The sequence below is a fragment of the Phaethon aethereus genome (genome assembly GCF_964289735.1).
Source record: "Phaethon aethereus genome assembly, chromosome: 14".
NCBI lineage: Eukaryota > Metazoa > Chordata > Aves > Phaethontiformes > Phaethontidae > Phaethon > Phaethon aethereus.
Window position 1 is genome coordinate 9,779,368 of NC_138590.1, and position 21,145 is coordinate 9,800,512.

At 52.0% G+C, this 21,145-nt stretch overlaps 1 protein-coding gene across 1 annotated transcript in view; it reads left to right on the forward strand.

Annotated features, from left to right (window-relative positions):
* Positions 1–1,829: 1,829 nt before the first annotated feature.
* The window catches only part of SH3PXD2B (SH3 and PX domains 2B), a gene marked incomplete at its 3' end in the record, with an annotated part of 76,574 nt that continues 57,258 nt past the window's right edge, over positions 1,830–21,145 (forward strand). Inside the window, exons 1-2 of the mRNA XM_082006032.1 lie at positions 1,830–2,305; positions 14,891–14,971. Coding sequence (XP_081862158.1) covers positions 2,234–2,305; positions 14,891–14,971 — 153 coding nt within the window. The 5' untranslated portion in view covers positions 1,830–2,233. The remainder of the gene's footprint in view (positions 2,306–14,890; positions 14,972–21,145) is intronic.

Here is a 21,145-nt window from a genome sequence, read left to right on the forward strand (position 1 = left end):
TCTCAGATGTTTTTCTAAATTAATTCTTTTTCCCACAGACTGAGCCTAGGGTTCATGGGCAGTGAGTCCAACGTGTCTTGATGGTGGACTTCATGTTAAAGTGCAGCTGGACTGAGCAGCAAGATGATCAATCTGGCTATGTTGTTTTCAGTGCATGAGGATGTAGGGTTAGTCTGTGCACTCCTGTAAAACCAGACTGCATCAGAGCAGCTCTGCATCCATGCAACCAGTGTCCCGAGCACAGTCACCCTCTCCCCAGATGCCTGGCGGTCCCGCAGTCGCTGCTAACTAGAAAAAAACAGTACCCAAAGCAAGAGGGATGGCTGCAGCCATAGCATTTGTAACTCAGTTGCCTCACTTAATTCCCTTCACTTTGCATTTTATCATCTATTGCATTGTGTTTAGAGTGGTTTTGTGCTTCTTTTTGTGGTTTGCATATCCAATTACCTGCTTCTGTTATCCCTGTGATCCCCTTGCCTGGCCTTTCAATCCTCAGGTCTTCAGGTTACATCCTTCTCTGCATTGCTCAGTTGTGGTGCCCTCAGCTGCTCTTTACCTTAGTTTCACCTTTCAGGATGTGAAGACCAGTAATTGTTTCATTCCTCTCTTAATCCGCTTTCTTCAGTGTTCCACATCTCCTCAGTATATACTTCTTCTATCAACACGATGCACAGCTGCTTTGGAAGTTTTCCTTGCCATCCTTTGGAAGATTCATGCGTTCATTCATTCATTTATTCGTTCATTTCAGGGCTTCTAAAACCAGTAAACTCTATCTGCTCAAGCCTGGGCACTCTGCACAACACCAAAAGCTGCAGTTCTGCTGCCTGTTGGTGCTTTCCCAGGCTTTGACTCTTGATTAGCACTTCAAAGTCCAGCTCCAGCATGCCTTCATGAATGTCAGGGCATTCCTGATGGGAGAAGGAAGAGAAGGCTCTTCAGGGCCTCTCCATGGCCTCCTGCCCACCTACCTTCAACGTGTGTGTGACTGAGGAGTTACAACGGGGCTGGGGATGGCAGGGGAGCTATGTGCAGCTGGTCCACAAGTAAAGCAGCCCTGCTGCAGCATGCCAGCAGGCGTCAGGGAGGTCGCCAGTGGCACGATGTCCCCTTCAGACAACCCAGCATCCTTCCTGCAGCCATCTCTGTAGAGGCACCATGGTCTTGGGCTTAGCTGAGTGGGAGGAGGATGAAGATGAGCCCTTTGGGAGGCCAAGGGGAGCAATAAAGCCCTGCCAGCCTGTGCTGCCATTAATTCTCTGGGGTGGTTGTAGCAAAGTTAACAGTATAAAAATGAGCCACATTTAAGGAGCTGCTAAGGACTGAGATGAGTTGTTTATGATTAAATTAAATTCATATGAAAGCTAATGGCCGGCCAGTGCAAGCCTTGAGTACCTTTATAATGTAATTAAAAGCCCAACAGGGAAGAGAGCTGTGGGCATGCCATGTGTTGAGGAGCTGCTGGGAGGCTGGAGGCCATGGGTGGTGCTGATGCTGAGAAGCGCCTGATCACTGCCATGTCTCCACTACGCCCCAAGGGCAGAGCTGGGCAGGAGCGTGGCCTGAGGAGGTGGGCTGCCGGGGAGGAGAGGTGGGGTGCAGTGCCTCAGCTCCCAGCGTGTGCAGGTTGTCTGACCACATCGACAGCCAGGAAAGCCACCTTTTCCTGCCCAGTTCATTTCCCAGATCCTTTAGGGATGTGGTTGTTTGTGGCCAAGCCAGCATCGCCTTGGGGGCCGTTGCTATGGGACAAGAGCAGGGTGAAGAGCCAAAACCTGGTGATGGAGCCCACGCACAGGCCCACCATGCCGGGCAAGATGGGCGAGCCCAGACCCCCTCCAGCCCCCTCCCCGCGAAGGGCAAGCAGCCAGCAGCATCGTCCGAAAAACTCTGCCCTCAGACACAGCCGAGTCCTCTTCCCCTCTCCGTCTCGGGCCGGGGGGACCGCGGGGCGCTGCACGCCCCGCCAGCAGCCGCGCGTGGGGCAGACACGCGTGAGGCGGGCGGCGCCGGTCGCCCCTTTAAGCAGGCGGCGGTGGGGCCGCCCCGCCGGCCGGGATAGGCCGGGGCGGGCCGGGGCCGCCTCCCGCCCTCGGCAGCGGGCGGTGCGGCGGGGCTGGCGCGGCGCTGCAGGCTCCGGTCCCGGCTGCGTGCGGCCGTGCCTCCCCCAGCGCCGCCGCCGCTCCCCGCTTCGCCGCTGGCGCCGGGCTGCGAGGGGCACGGCCGAGGCGGAGGCATGCCCAGGCGGAGCATCGCGGAGGTGAAGGTGCTGGACGTGCAGAAGCGGCGCGTCCCCAACAAGCACTATGTGAGTGACTGCGCGGCTCGGGGTTCCCCGCGCCGCCGCGCCCGGCCCCGGGCAAACAAAGGCCGGGCGCTGCCGGCCCGCGGGCGGCCCCGCTCCCCCACGGCTGCCCCGGCGGCGAGCAGCGGCCGCGGAGCCCCGGGGCGGGAGGGAGGAGGAGGAGGAGGAGGAGGAGGAGGGTGGCAGCGCTGACGGGTTCTGCTGCTCCCGGCGTATCCCGTGGGGGACACCCTGTGCCTCCCCGCCAGCGCTGCTCTTCCCCCCACCAGATCCCCGCTACCGGGGGAGGCGGGCGGGGACATGCCGCGCTGCGGGGGGCAGCGCTGGTGCCGACCCTGCGCGGGAGCCGCCGGCGGGAAGCGGCGGGAGGTGCGGGTGATTAGCTGCGGACCGGGTTTTGGTGGAGGGCTCCCAGGGCAACACGCACCCCGGAGGAGGGGGAGGCGTCTCTGGGCACCAGCGGGAAGTGCCTCTGCTTTCGGGAGGGAGCAGCGCTTCGCAGAGGGGCTCCGAAACCTGTTGGCTGCAGAGTCCTGCTGCAAGGGACCCTCTGGCTCCTTTCTTCTGTGCCTGGGACAGTGCCGCCTTCCCTGTGAGGTGTCCCCTCGTGTCCCGTGCACCCCTTCTGTGTGAGCTGCCCAGCAAGTGCGTTCCTGCATGCTCCAGGGCATCTTCCAAGCTGTTGTGGGTTTGTCTATTTTTGAAGGTTTTTGGTTTTTTTTTTTTTTATTATTTAAATTCTGATGTGCTTCCAGGCATCCGTGGAGACCTTGTGGGTGAATCCTGGCAACAACTGTAAAACAAAGACCAAAATGTTCTCCCCGCCCTGTTCGCCTTAGAGCGGGGTGACCCAGTGACATGCTGTTCATGGTGCGTTCGGGTTGCAAGGATGTGGTGTTCGCTCTGGCTGGAGTGTGTCATGTCAGCGGAGCCAGGCTCCCTGAGCTCTTGGGAGATCAGGGGCTTCTCCGGGTCACCCTGTCTGGTTTGTGGCAGTGAGTAACAGTTGGAGGAAAGCAGAGGGCAGGCCAGCTCTAGCCAGGATGGAGGGGAGGGTAAAGGGGGCTGTTACGCTCCGCTTGCATCCAGGGATGTGGTGTGGCTGCTGCCGCCCAACCCCTTATCTCCCCTTCTTCCTCTCCTGCCCTGCCTGTGGCTTTATCAGCCCTGGCTGAGCCAGGCCCCAGCTCCAGATGTGCCCCCTTCCTGCTGTGTCCATCCCAGACTTACTCATCGTAGCTGGGTTATGCATCCGATCTGGAGGAGCGTGTACGTGAGGAGATTCGCTGAGCTGCCTACGCTTCTGTTTGTCTTGGCAGATCTGTTGCACTGTCGGCAGGTCCTGTAACGGGGCTCGGATGGGCTCGCTGGTGACTACTCCTCCACTCTCCCTTTGGGCCTTCTTGTTCCCTTGCTGGGGCTGGGGGCTCTGCGCACCCCTTAAGACCTGTGTCCCCATGGCTGGGACATGCACCCCAGGTGCTGGACACAATCTGCTTTACCCTGCTCACTCTCCCACCTGCAGGGGCAAGGCGGGTCGAGTTTGGGCATAGCACAAGTAATCCCTGTGAGGCTGGAAAACTGGGACAGAGGTGTTTCTAGGAAGAGGGAAGTATGGCAGCACAGCTGGGTGGGGGCACCGGTGCAGAAGCTCCTGGGACGGTGGGAGAAGGTTGTGCAGCCTCTAACCTTTCCCTGTACTTGTCTTGGACCAAAATCCGGCAGCATGAGCCAGTGCAGCTCACGGCAGGGCTGAGCCCAGGGAGGGGCAGGCAGCTTGCAGGCAGCAGCCTCCCTGGGGCAGCGCTGGAGTGAATGGGAGCACTCGCCTTGTTTCAGGGAATCGATAAGAACTAGGCAGATTCACAAAGCCAGTTAATTATACGGAATCAAAACCTTCTCTTTTTTTTTTTTCTTCCTCTCCCTGCAAAGAGAGGGAGAGGAGGGGCAGCAAATCACGACTGAGTCATCTTACTTTAGACTGTATCTGCTGGCACGCTGCAAATCCGAGTCAACCATAAAGCTTTATGTGTTAAACCTTTGCTCTCTGGCTTCTCGTAGCTGAGCATAAATGTGCTCTCTATCCCCTGGGGCAGCCACTTGCTGTCCCCAGGGTGGCTGGAGGAGCATGCCAACTTTTCCTCCCATTGCCTCTGTGCTGGCCTGACCAGTGACTGACCCATACTGCTCAGGCTGCTCTCTGCATCGGCAAGAGGCTTTTCTTTGCTGGACAAAGGTGCAGTTGTGTTGGCTGTAGTGAGGCCACAGCAGAAAGTTGTGAATTCCAGTTTCCCAGAAAAGTGAGATGAAACCAGTGTTTCAAAGTCCTTATTGATGCCTGTGGTGGGGAGGGGCTGTAGGAAAGGCCAGCTCTATTCAAGCCGACGTGGTTTGCCTGTCACCTTGGTAATTGATACAAAAAGAGTTGTGTTGCCCGGGACAAAAACTTGTGCTTTTTTGCAGCTCTGATTTGAAGCAGGAGGCACAATATTCCCCCAAACTGGGGTGCTTGGGCTAGGTGAGGACCCAGCAAGGTGCCGGGAAGGGTTTGGGTAGCCAGGTGCCAGCTTGAATGTAGGCTGAACTGGGTGCTGGCATTTAACCAGGAACCCAAACTTAGTCCCCATGCCCTTGTGTGTGTGCCCGTGAATGGCACTGGCTCAAATTCTGGTGCAGGAGAACATCGGTGCAGGAGAACATCAGTGCAGTGTGCTACTGTCTCGCCGATTCTCACAGCGTGTCTGACGGCCGCACTCCCCTGGAAGTATACGCCGGGACAACAGTGCGCTTATCCCCTCTCCTGAGGGGGTCTGTCCTCCTGACCCTGGTGACAGCCCAGTACCTGACCTGAGGGTAGGAGGAGCTGGGTGGGTTATTCAAAGGAAGCCCAGGTGTGTTTAGAGTCATTTCGGGGATAAGGGAAATGGGAATGGCCTCTTGATCGCTGTTCTCCTTGGCGAGGTGTTAAACCCCTGGGTGGGCACTGCGGTGAGCACCGCCAGCAGGGGTCAAGCTAAACCACAATTGGCGGGGCGGGGTCGCCCCTTTCGTGCTTTTCTCCTCACAGTCAGCCTTGTGCTCCTGGAAGGCTCTTGCTGCCATGATGTTGGCATGATGCGAGGCCAACACGCCTGTTACTGTTCTTGTCAAACCAACTCTGCTCACACACTTGGAAGGGCTGCAGGAAATTACCCTCTTGCAGGTGTTTGTTGCAGGATGCACTGCTCCGATCCTGTTGAGAGAGAACAACCGAGCTCAGGATCTCAGCAGCCCACCATTCGAGTCAAGAAGGGGACTCCCATCCTTCAGGCAGTGGCTGGAAGGTCACCCTGCAGTGACATTTCCCATACAATCCTATGTTAAGTGATCACCGCTCATGCCCCTCGGGGACGCTGTCGGCGAGTGCTCCAGGGCCATACCGCAAAGCTGAAAAGGCAAAGTCCAAGAGAAAAGTTTAAAAATAATCATTCTGGGCGACAGAGTAAGCAGACTGTCATTTCTATGGTCTGGCCAAGTCTCACATTCTGATAAACGAATGTTTATTCAGAAAAGACCCAAAACAAAGCCAGAGTTGAAAGGGACTAAATTTTCCTTTAAAGGACTTAACACGGGATCTTTTTATAGTTTTGTGTTTGTTATTCTCTAGTAGAAATCCCTAAAATAAAGCTTTTCCCTACTAAGTCCAGATTTTGGTTGTGGTTTTGCCCTTAGGCAAGCTTCAGGACCTTTTGTTTTAATACAGCTGCAATTTTTGTTTTGTTTTGTATGTTAGTAACAATGTAATTGAATTGCATCTGCATTTCTACTATCCCATGCACCAAGAGCATTTCCATAGTTCATATAGTTTTAAATGGTTGCTCCAGAGCACAAACCAAATTTATATGTATATATCCGACAGGAAAGAGAGAGCAGTATGCTGTTTGGTTGTGTTAGTTTATTGGGAAATCTGGACTGTGCTCTTGTAGGACTTCCTTTCCCAGCCTCCACACACATACATATCACTTTGAAAAAGGGAAATTTAAAAAAGTGTGCGGAATACATTTATTTTGCAAGCTCAGTTCACAAACTTTAAACAAGGTGAACACCTGTGCGTATTGAATCACCTCATTTGTGGCAACTGCCTTGCAAAAGTAATTAACAGTGCGTGTTGGAATCTGGTGCCTAGATGATAGCATCTATAGATATTTTAGAACAAGTTTGATGAAAACCACATTCAAAAAGTAAATGTGTTATATTTTTAATGTGGAATTTGTGATGTGATGGTAGGTGTCTTCTCTGCTCCTGTTCCTTGTGGTGGTGGGGCCGTTCGTGGTTTCATTCATTGTCCAGCGCAAGCCCATTGCTTATCTGGAATTTACTATGGAGCATTCAGAGAAGAATGCTCAAATGGCAAGAGGAGGAGGGCTGCTGATCTACAGATTCAGTTGTTCTTCAGTGCCTGAAGAATGTATAGAGCAGAAAATGACTTCTGAAGACCATACGTCCCATGGACCTGTGTGTCATGGTCCCCTGGTCCTGACTTTCCCAGCTGGAGCAGAGCTTTGTGGGGACCTGGTGCAGAATCACCGCGTACAGCTGTGTTATTTCTGCCATTGTGAATCATACCGGTTGCTTGGCTTAAAAAGGATGTTGGGGGATGACTCCTGCCCCATGCCATGCTCTCTGGGGAGTGTCACCGTGCTTCTGGTATGGTGGGAATGTCCTGTGGGGAACCAAAGGAGCTGGGTGCATTTAGACTGAGGGAGCAGGAGCTTGAAATTAATAATGTGCAATCCATCCAGGGGCTGATAATTAAAATAGGAAGGAAAGAGAGCAAAAGTGAAAGCAGGATATATGAAGTAAGGCTGAACCCAGGAAACTGGAGTCTCTGCCACGGCAAAGAGCTTCTGAGCATCGGTAGCCTTGAGACATTTGAGGGCTTTCTCAGTATCTGTATCAGTGTTCCACTGCTGTACCCTGTGATTCTGCCGCATCTCATCCCATTTCCCATCAGCTGGCTGATGTTCTCCTGCTCAAGGCAGGCTACAGGCAGGGCGTTTGGAGCCCATAGCTGCTAGAAATTCGGACCCATCCTTGTGCTCAGCCCTGCCCTGCTGCACAGCATTACAGAGCTGATCAATCCTTCCTTCCCCCTCACCTCTCAAGAGAATTGGGTCTTAAGGGAGTGCTGTTGGCTTTGTGGATGAAAACCAACACTCAAATGCAAACTCTCCTTTGTTTTTCTTTCCTAGTCATGTTACTTAAGGCTGTTGAAAACCCCAAATGTCACAGTTCAGTGGAAGGGCCAAATCCTGCCTGGCACACGGCCGCTGAGGCAGATGCCTCTCTGTGTGGAAAGCTAGTGCTCATATACAATTCCAGCAGTGAACTTCAGCACTGAGGCCATCCATTGCCTCTGCCTGCTCCGAGGTCTGGTGACCTTGATCCCTTCCAGCTTTGCTTTGGAGGGTATCTCTATCTTCTGGCCGTTTCACATAGCAGTGGGGAAATAGGAAACAAATGAATCCATACGTTTGACCTTCAGAGCAAACAAACGGGTGCCTGTGTTGTACAGCTGAGGGGTCTGTGCTGTGGCTGAGCAGAGCTTAGTGGGTTGTCCCTGTGCTTAGTGTAACCCTGCATGTGTGTACTTCATCCCAGCAGCTCTGGCTGTGTGCTGAGGCAGCACTGTGCCCTGGCAAGCTGCATAACAGCAGAGTGGGAAGAGCTGTCGCTCGCTAGGGTTTTAAGGAGGGTACAGCTGAAGGAATGAATCAGAGCAAGGGAAGGTGGCTGGTTTGTAGTCCTGGGTGTGTGGGCAGGTTGGCTTGGGTTATTTACCACAGTGGTGAGGACGTGCCTGTCCTTGTGCTGTACGCATCCCTGTTACCCAGCTCCTTCCTGCAGCCCTGACTTGTTGCTTCTGCCTCTCTCTTCTGCTAGGCTGGAGGGACCACGGCAGCACCCCTGATGCCGTGCAGTTACTGCTGGGATCGCTTCTCCACGCCTTTCCCACTGCTGTCTGAAACAGCACAACCCTTCTCCCAGCTCTCCCTGTCCACAGAGCAGGAGTGAGGGGGTGACAAGGTGTCCAGGGACCAAGCAGGGGCCTGGCTGTCCTTCTCCCACTCCAAGCTTTGGTGTCCTGTGGCACAAGAGCCCCCACGTTCCCCTCCCCAGCCCTGCACGCCTTGCGGCAGCGAAGGCTGATGGAGAGGGGCCAAGCACAGCAGCTCACCGCCAAGAACTTTCTTTGTTTCCAGCCACCTCCCTCCATTTTTTTCTTTTCCTCTTACAATTTCCCACTCCCTTTTCTATATTAAACCCTGCTCTGGTTTGGCTTAATCCCTCAACTCCTTCGGTTTCTCTGCCCCTTTGAATTTCTCAGTGCTCCTTTCTTGCAGCAGTGGCCGAACCCAGGGTGCGAGGCTCTTGCTTCGCTTCCCCATGTTTTGGGGTTTGGGGGAGTGCAGATGGAATAGAGAGACTGATGCTTTTTCCCTTCTACTGGCAAAAGATGCTTTAAATATGTGGAGTTTTCCACAGAGAGGTTTATTGTACATAGTCTCCCTGGACCCGAGACCACACAGGCTCAAACCCATTGGAAACAGCTCTGCAGACAGCTCTGCCTCTGCTGGAGGCTGTTATGTCTGGCTTCACTGCAGGAGCTCTGCTAAACGGCTGGGGACCTATGCTGATGCCTGTTGGTGGCGGGCGGGCAGAGCTGTGTGCCCCTGCACCCCCACGGACATGTCTTTCCAAGTGACCATGGCACTACGTCTGCCCTGCCATCATTCGCATGGCTCTGGTGTGGCTGGCGCGGAAACGGGAGGGTCTCGGTGTGTGGGAGCTCTGAGCACAGGGATGCTTTGGGGCCAGGGAAGCTCGGGGATTGCTGCAGAGCCACCCAGGGAGGGCTGTGCCGTGCCAGGGAGGGCTGTGCCGTGCCAGGGAGGGCTGCTGGTGGGTTGTTGGCTCGCAGGGCTGTGTCAGTATGGGTGTGCTGCTCCTGGGCTCGAGCTGGTGTAGCTGGGTGGTGCTGAGCTTGAGGTGGATTTGCCTCATTCAGCAACATGCTGGGAGCCAGGCAGCCAGCTTGCCGGGCAGCCAGCAGCTGCCTTCTCCCCAGAGCCTTACTTGGGGTCTTTATGTGAGCCCCCACAGCCAGGACACTTTGCAAGTCTTCTTTGAAAACTTGGGAGAACTCCTCCTGCGGGAGGAGAGAGGCCGAAACTGTAGCCCTAGGTTTTCCTGCAACTTCAGTCTGCCTTTTTCCTACTCAAATTTAAGCAGTCCAGGCTGCTTCCCGGGTTGTGTTTTGTGCATGTCCGTGGTGTGTTTATGCAAGGAGTCCAGAAGTGATTCTTCTAGGAGGTCACACGGCCTCATGTTTCAAGAATGGGAAACCGCTTCTGTTATTTTTATTATTTTTTTTTAGTATCTGTTCTTAATTCCATTGCCTCAAGTCAGCCGCTGAATCACCTCCTCTCTCTAGCCACGTTGTATGGGACAACGTGCCATTTGGGGTAGGTGTAAGACTGGGGGCTTGTGAAGGACTCTGGAGCCCTCAGTCCCTTTGAGCGGTAGAATTCGGCAGGAGCCATTGCCATCTGCAGCACCAAGGCTCTTTATCAGTCCCTGGTAAAATAGTTCTGGGGTCTGACAGCTCCCAGGGCTTACGCTTGCTACTTTGTTTCTTCAAGAGTTAAAAAAAATAAAATTAAATCTCTGGCTGCCCTTTCAGTTAGAGATGATTTGTGCTGGCTTCTCGTCCCCTCAGTACTCGCGCTCTTGTCCCCGCGACTCTGACCGCTCTGGATGTGCATCTGAACTGGCTCCTTCAGCCCCTCTGCTCTCCTGGTGGTGCCCACGGAGCGCGCGCTCTGCCCGGGAGGGGTGTCCAGGGTCTCCCTCCGGCATTCACCGCTGCCTGTGGTGTTTCCCCCCGGGGCTGCGGAGCCCTGACTGCCGCCTGAGCTGACTGGCAGCTCTCGTTGACAGCTCTGTTACGGTTGGCCAGGTGCCATTTGCATTTCTTTTAGCAACCTGTCGTTTTTTTGACAGTTCCCTTACGAAGGTTTTCAGTCCCACTTTCCACTGGCCCGTTCTCCCCCTGAGCTGCCTCTCCAGAGATGCTGGGGAGGGGAGAGCGGTGACAGGGATGCTGTAGGGACCGAGCTCATGATACTGGGCAGGGCGGGCTGCGTGGCCCTGGGGCCTTTTTTTCCACCTTTATATTTCTGTTTGGGGCACACGCTTTCAAACGTGACCAAGGAGAATCCTAGGCGATGAAGGTCCTGATGGTAAACGAGCAGTAATTTTTAAGTATTTGGTATGTGGCCGATTACTTGTAATGTAGGGCGTCTGAGGAACCCAGGGATTTTGGGAGCCAAATCCCTGTGGTGTCTGTCAGAGTTCAGCCTTTCGTACCTGCAGGTTTCCATTTTGGTGTTAATGTGAAATGCTTCTCTCCCCCGGCATTAAACAAGATCCACGTGCACCTCCAAAACTTGCCCGGGAGTGGAGGGCAAGCCTTGTTTCCTTGGTTTGGTCTTTGCTGTGACTCTGGCAAGGTTGTCCCACCAGCAACTCCTCCTGCTCCATAACATGGCCTTGCTGCAGCACGGGCCTGCGGTTTCACGGCGCGAGGGCAGGGGAGCTGGTGGCTGGGAGAGGAGCGATGGGGGGCTGAGGGTGCGTGCATGGGGCTTTCTTCATGCCAAAAGCAGGATTTTGAGTGTGTTTGAGTGACCTTGAAAGCTCTGTACCCCTCCTCTCGCCTTGCTCTAGTAGGACAAATGCCGTGAGCTGCCTCTGAAGGATTTCAGAAACATGGGCATGAATTTCAGCTATGCTTCCCTGACCCATGGCTGAAGTGAAGCTAAGGAGGGTTCAGCCCTGGTCATTTCTACCTCTTCCAAAGCTCAGCTTGGCCCGTTGCCTTCAGGCATCAGACCTAGCTGCAGGGTTTCATGTGACACGTGTGCAGCGGCGTAGGCTGGGGCTGACGTAGGCCGCAGCGGAGCAGGAGATGGAGGCTCTCAGGCTGGGAGCGGGGCAGGGTAAGGCGTCCTTTCTGGAGGGAGGGGAGCCGCCGGTTCCCAGGTTTCACCGAGTCAGCCAGGTCCCAGCGCGGTGCAGACCCTGCTGCTGGACGGGGCGGTCTGCAAATATTTAGATAGCTCTGCCTGTTGGTTTTGGCCATGGGCCCAGCCCATATGATGGGGCTGCAGAGCCCCCCTCCCGGATCTGGCCACCCGCCGCCTCCCTGCCATCTGCTCGGCTCTCCCCACCCCTCGAAGAAACGGGAGCGCAGGAGGAGCTCGGGATCCGAGCGGCAGCGGTGGCGGCCCCTCCGCTCCCAGCGGTGCTCCTGGGGGTGCCGCTCCCTGAAGCAGCGCTAGGGCAGCCCCGGGAGATCCCCTCGCTCTTTCCATGGAAAAGGGCCTGCTGGTGGTTTCTCCATGTTATTTCTTTGAAGGACCATAGAAATCAGAGCTGGAGAAAACCCATGAAATAACTGTTTCCACATGCCCTCACCCACACAGCTGGGCTGGGAAAAAGCCCGTCCTTGGAGCAGCCTCTGCAGGACCGAGGGTTGTGGGAGCGGGTGACGGGGTGGCTCCTACCGGCACAAAATTGGGTTTGTCTGGGCTGCTGCTTCATGGCGGCTGCTCCTGGCAGGGCATGGTGCAGTGCCAGGCCAGGAGGGGAAACTCTGGACCAAATGCAATGTTTTCAAAACTGTCTTGATCTTTGAAAGTGACTTCGAAAAGCGCCTGAGACAGGGATGGGTGGGTGCCTGTAGGAGCTTGGTGCCTCATCATCTCCAGTCCCTGTGAAAACCATCGCTGCGTGGCTGACTGCACCGTTCAGAATCTGCACTTTTCTTATTAGCTGAGGAGAGCACCTGAGTTACGTTTTCTGGTGTCTTTTTTTACCCCTAGGACAGCAGGGACTGGATTAGGTATTGGCAGAGACCAAGATCTGTGATGGTTTTGGCCAACAGAATACCTTGGTGGGATGGGGCTGTCAGAGTGAAGAATGAGGGATATTCACAAGGAGACAGGAAGGCAGCTTTACTGAGGCAGTGGTTTTATAGATATTGAGGAGCTCCCGATCCTATGGGCTTTCCCATCTTTTTTGCTTTCTGCAAGTTGGTGAGGAGATACCCCCAGGGACCTTTCTGCTGTTCAAATGAGATGTACATGAAACTGTTATCCAGACTCCAGGGAGATCGGCATTCCAGCAAAGTAGGAGTGAGCTCATTGGTTGGGAAAAATGCTCCTTCCCTCAATTGCAAAGGGTATAATAAAGCGTGGTGTGCCCTCGAATCTCATGGCTTTATTACCCTTAAGAGCTTTGAATTCATTTTGGCTTGAGCAAATCCACATCCTGATTAAAATCCCAGTCTAATAAGCTGTTGACTCCAAATAAAGGCAGAATACGAATAAACAATGAAGAAAAGTTGGCTCTTCCTCCTGCCCCAGTGGAAGGCTTTCTCCAGGCAGGCAGCCAGCAGTGATATAACCCCATAAAGTGCTGTAGACTGGTAAGAAAGCTGGGATATCAGCTGAGCGTTGAACCAAAATGAGCTCATGCTGGCCTGCCGGCAAGTCCTGGGGTGAGGGTAAAGGCAGCTTGGACGCTTTCTTAGCGTCAGATTAACGCTTCGTTTGCTGATGGTATGGTGGCGACTGTACAGATGCTGTCAGATACTTTAGAGGCCATGTCATGCAACTTTACCAGTTTTCATTGCAAACTGTGGTCAGCCAAGTTGTCCCTGACCTGCTGAGGTCTAGAAGCACGTTCTTGAACGGGTATTGTGCCTGACCCAATGCACAGTGGTTGTCAAGCCACATTTGGCGATAGGTAAGCACAGCGTCCGGGCCTTCCTTGTAGCAAATCGTGCTTCATCCAGGTCTCCACAGCTGCTACAGATGCTGTCTTGCAGGAGCCCTCTGTCCTCCTTGTGTCAATATGCAGAAAGTGCAGGTCCTTCAGCTCAAAAAAAGAATTTGTGAATGAAAGGAGAGGATTGTGGTTAGCTGAATAAGGCCTGTGAGGCAACGCCGAGCGATTCGGATTCTTACTGGGAGAGGGTGGTGGTGCCTGTGACAACCAGCCAGCTCACTGCAAGTCAGCAAACCAGTTGCAGCTGTGTTTGGGCTGCTCATCTGTTTTAAGAAAAGTAGTCATTGAATTGGTGCGTTGAAAGTACTGAAGTTCTTTATTTTAGCAGTAAGAACTTGCTTCATCTTGCTGCCTCTTTTTCCGTCTTAGTTTGGAATTGATCCTGCTGGGAAGAGTTTGTGGTTCCTCAGGAGTCTCCTCACCTTGGTAGGTCATGCTGTGTCAGCCCTCTGAGCAGCAGAGTGACCTTTTGATTAGATTTTTTTTTTTAGTACAGCATTCGAGTAGGTTTGATGGGCTCAAATAATTCAGTGTTGTGCTATCCATTTTAGTCTCTTGGTGTTTGAGTTTCGATATTGGGCTGGGATGTTGATCGCATTCCAGCATCTGGAAAAATGTGCGTCTCTGTGGGAAACCTTGTGAAACTCTTAAGAGATTCTGTTATAAATACCAAAACATCAGCATCCGAACAGCCTTCACACTTCATTATGTTAACTAGAGTTCTAGCAGGTCCATTCACCTGAGCTTCTGAATGTATTGTTCCTGCTTCAGCGAACTGATACTTGCATTTCTGGTGGAAATGAGCAGGACATCAGAGTTAGAAGAAAAAATGAACATGCCCTTGTTCTACTTAGTCAATCTGTTATCAATTAGTGAAGGCTGAGGTTTGCATCATTTGAGTGTTACGCTGGCATCTTGTCAAGGGTTGTCTTTGGTTTCTGCGAGCAACAAGCAAGGGACAGTAGATAAGTACTTGCCCAATTCTGTTATTTGCTTGTTGTCTTTCATAGACGAATGGAAAAACTGGGTGGGTTTTTTGGTGGTTTTTTTTCTGCATTCATCACCAGTTAAAGCCTGGTCATACGATCTGTGAATAACCTGCAATTACTATGACTGACTGCGTAGCATCTTAAGGACTAGGAGGGTAATTTGCACCCCAGCAAGTTTAAGTAAACAAAACCTCAGAGCTGCTTATGGCAGAACAGATGGAGTTTTGAACCTTGTGGGTCTGAGTTCTTGCAAGCCCCAGCTCCAGGGCCCAGGCTGGCAGTGGTGCAGTGCACTGCAGGCTGCAATTTTGGGATCTCTACATCAAACTTGATGCTGCAGCCATAGGTGGGATGGCCAAAGCATAGTTATTAACTTGGAATTTGTCTGTGTCTGGAGAGACTATAACTGTGTTTTTACATAGAAGTGCCCTTTGACATTTGATGTATGCCTCTATTTAGGGGTAGGGAGCTGTCTTAGGTCACAACTATCAATAAGCATTTAGTAGACAGTTAAGTTGCAACAATGGAGCTTAATAATTTTATCTTACATATTTTCTAGTATTGCTTCAATGACTTTAAGTGGTCCTGTGAACTTCCCTGGTTGACACCCAGTGGTGGGGGCTGCATTGGCAGCTTTAGCAGTGTTTGGGTTGTGGTGCGGGTTGTTGGGTCACTCTTCTCTGATTTCTTCCTCTGTTCCCTACAGGTGTACATTATCAAAGTCAGCTGGTCCAGTGGGTCCACAGAAGTCATATACCGACGGTACAGCAAGTTCTTTGACCTGCAGGTAAGCGTTTCACCAGCTCTTGGGTTTTTGACTTCGGGGGGTCAAAAGCTGCGGTCAGTTGAGAAGAGTGGTTTCTGCCTTAACACTAAGCATGCTTTTTGTAACCTACCAGAAAATGTTTTGATCTGAGGGGACTTAGATGCAATTTTGTACATCCTTGAAAAAAGCAAGAACAAGGCAACCACAAAAGCTGGACTCTTCGCTCCCATGCCTCTTGGGGCTTTTGGATGTCCCGGTGTTAGAGCTTTGCTGTCACTCCCTGGACTGAATGCACGCAGGGCTGCGTAGGTGTGTCTGAATTCCTCCAACAGAAATCTGTGCAAGTGATGGGGTTTTTGTTGCGTTTGTTTGTTTGCTTTGAAGGGGGGGATTTTGTTAAAGTTAGGCCCAAATTCCATTCCCACGGAACTAATACTGTGCCTTTCCCAGCTGCTATCACAGCAAAACAAGGCTGCTGCTGGAAAGCACAGATTCCCTGGGTCCGTGTCCCGCTGGCTAGCGTTTTGGGGAGCGGGCGCTGGGGAAATGCCGGGTGCGGTGTGCTGCCAGCCTGGAGGGCAGCTGCTTCAGCAATTACACCCCAGTGCAGGGGGAACTGGGAAGAAAATGGGGCTGGGAGGGAGGGAGGAAGCTGGAAAGGCAATTGGGACAGGCTGGGTTGCAGAAAACTGAAGCTGGTGTTCTGGGTGAGCAGGCAAAGGGTGTTTTCCACCCCCTTCCTTGGTGGAGATGAGCCAAGGGGTCTGGCTGAGCTTTATGAGCCAAAACACAAGCTGAGCTGCTGGAACAGGCTCTGTGCAGATGAGAAAGGAAAATGCATGAAGCGATCCATGGACCATCAGCAGCTGCCAGAAGAGTCACTGGCATGTCCCTCCTGGCCTGTGCGTGGGACTGGGAGAGGAGCTGGGCACCCTCTGCCTCAAGCGACCCGCTCACGTGAAGGCGAGCATCCCTATATGTTTTATTTGAAAGGGTGCTGTGGTTGCCCAGGAACGGGAATGCCTTTCCTGAAATCGCTGTGTCCAGACACAAATGTGCTGCTAAAATTACAGTGCACGTGGGCCTGCCTAGGGAAGCAAACCCAGTGGGAACCCAGATGGCTTTCCCAGGTTCAGCTGGTCAGCTGGCGTCAGGTCAGCCTGCGAAGCCTGGGGTTGTGTGAGACGGCGGCTCACGTTGATGGTGCCCTATCCCTTGCCCAACAAGGCTCCTTCTGCAGAGCTGTGGACATGGCCATGAGGGTGACCATGTTGAGTAACCCCTGGCCAGCCGTGGAGAGCCCAGCTGTGGCAAGACCCTGGGTGTCTTTACCCTGCCTCGTGCTGCTATCCCGCAGCATCGTGCCGCGCAGGGCAAGGTAGGGTGGCGCAGGTGGCTGGTGGTGCGGGCAGGGGTTAAGCTGTGTGCAGCTGCTTGTGTAACCAAGGAAATATTAAAGTAAATAAACAGGGAACAGCTGTTGGGCAGCAGCCAGGGCTGGAAGGAAATGGAGCTCAGCGCTTCCTTCTCCGCAGCATCTCATCTTCGCTGGTGCTCCAAGGTGGTGGCCAAGCTCATGCCGTCATTTGCTGCAAGGGTCTTTTGGGATTTATATGTGATAAACCAGTGCCCCCAGCTGTGCTGCTTCCCTGGCCTGCCCTGCTCCTCGTGGGGAAGGACATACAAGGAAATAGTGGCCATTCTGCATCTCTTCCTCCCTTTCTATCTTGACTGGAGCTGTGCACGCTCCTAGCTGGGAAGTGTCGTCACTGGAGGCTGTCTGGAGCCAGAGACTTAAACTGCCTCTGCAAAACACCCTGGAGCACCTTTAGAGGCAGAGGTGCTTTATATATATATATCATGGTGCAGATGGGAAAGCTTAAAGCAAACATCTCCCCCCTTCCCTGTTCCCTGCAGCTTTTTCTTTAAAAAAAAAAAAAAAAAAAAGAGTAACCACTCCTTTTTGGCTCTATTGAAAGAATGAATGAAATTGTGGTTTTTCCCTTCCTTCCCCCTTATCGCACATGCTTCCTGGTGCCCTTATTTTAAACTTGTGGTGCAGTACAGTGGAAATTGGATTGAAAGGCGAGGAGTGAAACAGATCCTCTTAGCACAGTGGAAAAAAATGCTCTAGGTAGGCTTGGTAGCACTGACTGTTGCCATTGCTGGAGGCCTTTGTTATATGATTGTTGTATGATTCTATGCCAATTTTAGCTCTTTAGGCAGAAATTTTCCATGCTGGAAATTATTCATGCCTCCAGTTATTAAAAAAACAAACATAAAAAACCCCCAAAGCCCCCCAAAATAACTGATTGGCTAAAAAGGTTCAGCTGCTTCTGAAAACATAGTAAGAGGGAAAAATATTTTCCCTAGATCCAGTTCTGATGATCTTTTTGATGTGTTGGAGGAAGAATTGGAAACTTGAGTCGCAGGTGATCCCTGTGTCAAGAATCTGTCTTTCGTGTTATCCGGTGAAAATCCAGCCAAATTTACTCATACTTAGGGCCTTGAGCAATCACAGTTCATGCATGTTTAGGTAGAGATATTTTTTAATTTACTATCTCTGTTCCCAGTGATTCTGGCTGCACTTTCCATGCTTCTGCCAGAAGCTGATTGGGGTTTTGTTTTTTCAATAGCGGCTCTGGCCGTATTTGGGTGAAGATTGGTGCATCCTCTTTTGCTGTCAGTGACCCTCCTGCTAAGCCCAGGCAGGACGATAAGGAAGCCATTTGTTCCAAGTAGGAGAGAGGAGAACAACTTCCTGGAGCAGGAGTGAGGACTGGTGGGGACAGGGTGGTGCTGATGTGATGCTGCAGCGCAGAGCAGCCCAGGCACGGTCGTGTGAGTGGTTGGGGATTTTCTCCTGATATTCCCTGTGGGGTTGCAGCTGAATTGCTTGTCACCTTCCATTGTGGCCAAACAATTATTTTAGGAGTAGGGCCAAGTAAAACACGTGCATGCTTACTACTGACAGTCTTGCTGGCGAGCCTGCTCCCACTGCAACCAGAGGGCAAAGTGTCCTTCCCTCCCCAGCCAGGCAGGAATGACACTCAAAACACAAACTGCCAGCTCAGCCGAAACAGAGGTGAAACTGGAGTTCTCCCAGTGCTGGTCTCTGCCTCTGTGGATGCAGAGACATCAGACTAGCCACGTTCCCCACACTGGAATGGGGAATGTCAAAAGCCACCTTGCTGGTCACAGTCATGCCGCAGGCTGTACTGTTGTCAGCTGGGAGCGTTCGAGGTTTTGTCTGAATACTGTGAACTTCCAGAGCTCTTCCCTTTGGCTGTCCTTGATACTGCAAGACCAGCCCTCTTCTGCAAATGTCCTGGTTTACAGCTCATGGCTGTTGCAGCCTTTCCAAGCACCATCCTGCTTTTTTCTTCCAAGGGTGGTAAGACCTCCTCCTTCTGCCTAATTACCCATTTTCATTCCTTTGACTACACCGTGGGCCATTTGCTGGTCGTGCAGGAGATTGTCACCTCCTCTCTGAGGGCCAGTGACCGACAACTTGTTCCACAATTCTGCTTATATGTCCTAGCATGAGGCACAGGCTGCTTCCTCCTGGTCCAACTTTTTGAGCAAATGAAGTCATGGCCCTCATCCCTTGGGAAGCGCACAGGTCGTACCTGCTCTGGGGTCATCACAGGAAGGCTTGGCATACCGTGCCAGGCAGTGAAATTGGGAAGGGAATGCTTAAACCCAGGAATATGTCTGCCTTCTATACACTGCTTATTGCAGGAGGAAACCTTCAGGGACCTGTGCGGTGCTCAAGAGCATTTTTTGCTCTGTAGCTCCTCTGTGCTCAGGTTCCTGCCCCTTTTCCTCCTTGTTTTCTCCATAAATGTTTTCCATCACACGGCAATTTACATAAGAGCAACTTTTTAGGGATTAAAAAACAAACTCTAGATGAAATTGTAATTCTAAAGTTTGAAACCTTAGGTAACTGACTTGTAGTAAATCTGTAACTACAAATACTAAACTGGGTTCTGCTTGAATCTCTTGGCTAGAGGAGTAATTTTCTTCAAGTAGGATTGAGGCTCTTTCATAACACTCAGTATGCCAGATGCGAGCTATTGGGAGCAGATGGATGCTGTTCCTAAGAAATAAAGGCAATAAGATTGATGTGTGCAAGGATGTCAGTTTTATTCTGGACACTAATTGGGGCCGGCAGGTACACTGGAAATGTTAGCTGGCATGGAAGTTGGTAATCAGATACGTGAGCGGTTGTCTCTGACAGACATAGAGGATGAGGGTCTTGTGTGCCTGAGAAATGCTTCCAGCCCGGCCAGCGGTGGAAGAACTGTGCAGGGACTGCAGGGCTCCGTTGGATCACATCGGATGCATTGCCTAGGAGGAGTTTAACACATCTTTTGGAAGGATCTTCTTGAAACTGTTGGCTGTAAGGAGTGACACTGTTGGTTAGAGAACAGATACTGGCTTGTATTTTGTGTTTTTTATGGAAACCCCAAAAAAGAAACATTTTTTCCCCACTCTGTAATTATGAGCTCATCCACCACGATGGTAGTCATTTCAAGTCTTCATGTGACCAAGAGCCACTTTTGTCTCGCTGTGCTCCTAAAAAGTCCTTGCACCCAAACCCGATCCTTTTACACCTTTCCTGCTATTACCAGACCCCTGGGCAGGAGCCCCGCTCCATGTCCTCGGCCTCCTCTGCCTTTCTGGTGCAGCCACCCTCTCCTCGGCCAGGAGCCTTTGCCTCGCACTTTTCAGTCCTGTCTCATTTTGTGTCCTGGACAGCAAAGCTTACAAGCTGCTTGTGAGCCGTGATGGATCTGGGTCCCAAACCTCCCACTCGGAGCAGGCTTTGCCATTCATGCCATGTCCTGCCTTCTCACCACTGGAGCAGTAGCTTCTCCTCTGGCAGGCAGCTGCAAGCCCTTAAAAATCAAATTGCCATTCAGGGGTGCCCTCCCTGGGGACAGGTTATGCCAGGGTTTTTTCCCCTTGCAGTCAGAAACCTTGCCTTCAGTCCTTGTCCAGCTGAAGGCTGGAGGAGAGGGTGATGCTGCGTGGCTGCTCCTCTGCACAGCGGTTTAATTTTGAGCCAAGGGATGGAGACATGCCGTAGGCTGGAGTAAGTTTGCTTGCTGCACAATTCAGAGACAGAAAAATTGAGAATTTTAAGCAACCTTAAAAATGGCTCTGGCTCTCTCACCCACTCCTTTCTGCATGCGCGTTGAGTGTGTTTCCCAGTCCTCTTGTTTGTCCATATGTTTAAAAAATCCTTCAAGTTCTTAGCTGGAAACTTTCAGCTTTGACCCACCTGGAGCGATGTCATCTTGGAGAGAGTCCTGCGGCCCTCAGGCTAACAGCTTCATGTGTAACACAAAAAGAAAATAGGCTGTTGAAGTGGTGCCTACTTTTATGAGAAAATTGTCAAAAGGCAATGGTCTGTGCATGTCGTCTCGACGTGGAAGACAGATTAGCCCTTCTGGAGGAGGTTCTTCACCTGCTGTGCATGTGCAGCCGTGAGGCAAAGACAGGGAGGGGGGAAAAGTCAGTATCTTAGTAATTCAGACTGTTTTAAAATAAAACACTACAGTAAAATGGGCTCAGAAGACACTAGCTGGCACACAGAGGAGAATTGTTCGTCAGCCTGTTTCAAGGCGTTGGACTCTTGAAAAATTAAAATGAGCCTCGTGCATTGTTTCCAGTACTGCAAGCCCCACGATCGCCTTTCTCAGCCTGCACCACTCCTCCTCCTCCTCCTCCTCTGCTCTTTAAGCTGGGCTCCTGGCAGGGTGTGCAGTTCACAAAGGTGAATTAAGTTATCTTAATTCTCCAGATGTGGAAGGCAAGAGGCAGGCATGCCGAGTTACGTGTCCCAAACAGCACAAGTCTCCTTCAGGTGGGAGCACAAGCTGAGGCACCGCTTGGATTTCACGTGTCTCCTGGGTCCTATCTGGTCCTGGTGGGCTCTTTGATGAAAAAGCCGTAAGGCAGCTCGGCCGTGCTGCGGCAGATGGATGTCTTCTTGTGTACAGGGCTTGTAAACAGGGCTCTTTCGATAGCTATTTCGTAACAGGAATCTTATTTCAACACTTTGGGGATTTCTTTTTTCTCCAGGGTTTATGGAGTTCTGCAAAATTCTGCACAGTTGCGTGTGCAATGTACTTCGTGGTTTCACCCCACCACAAAAAAAAAAAATCACCAGGATCTCGTTCTTAGATC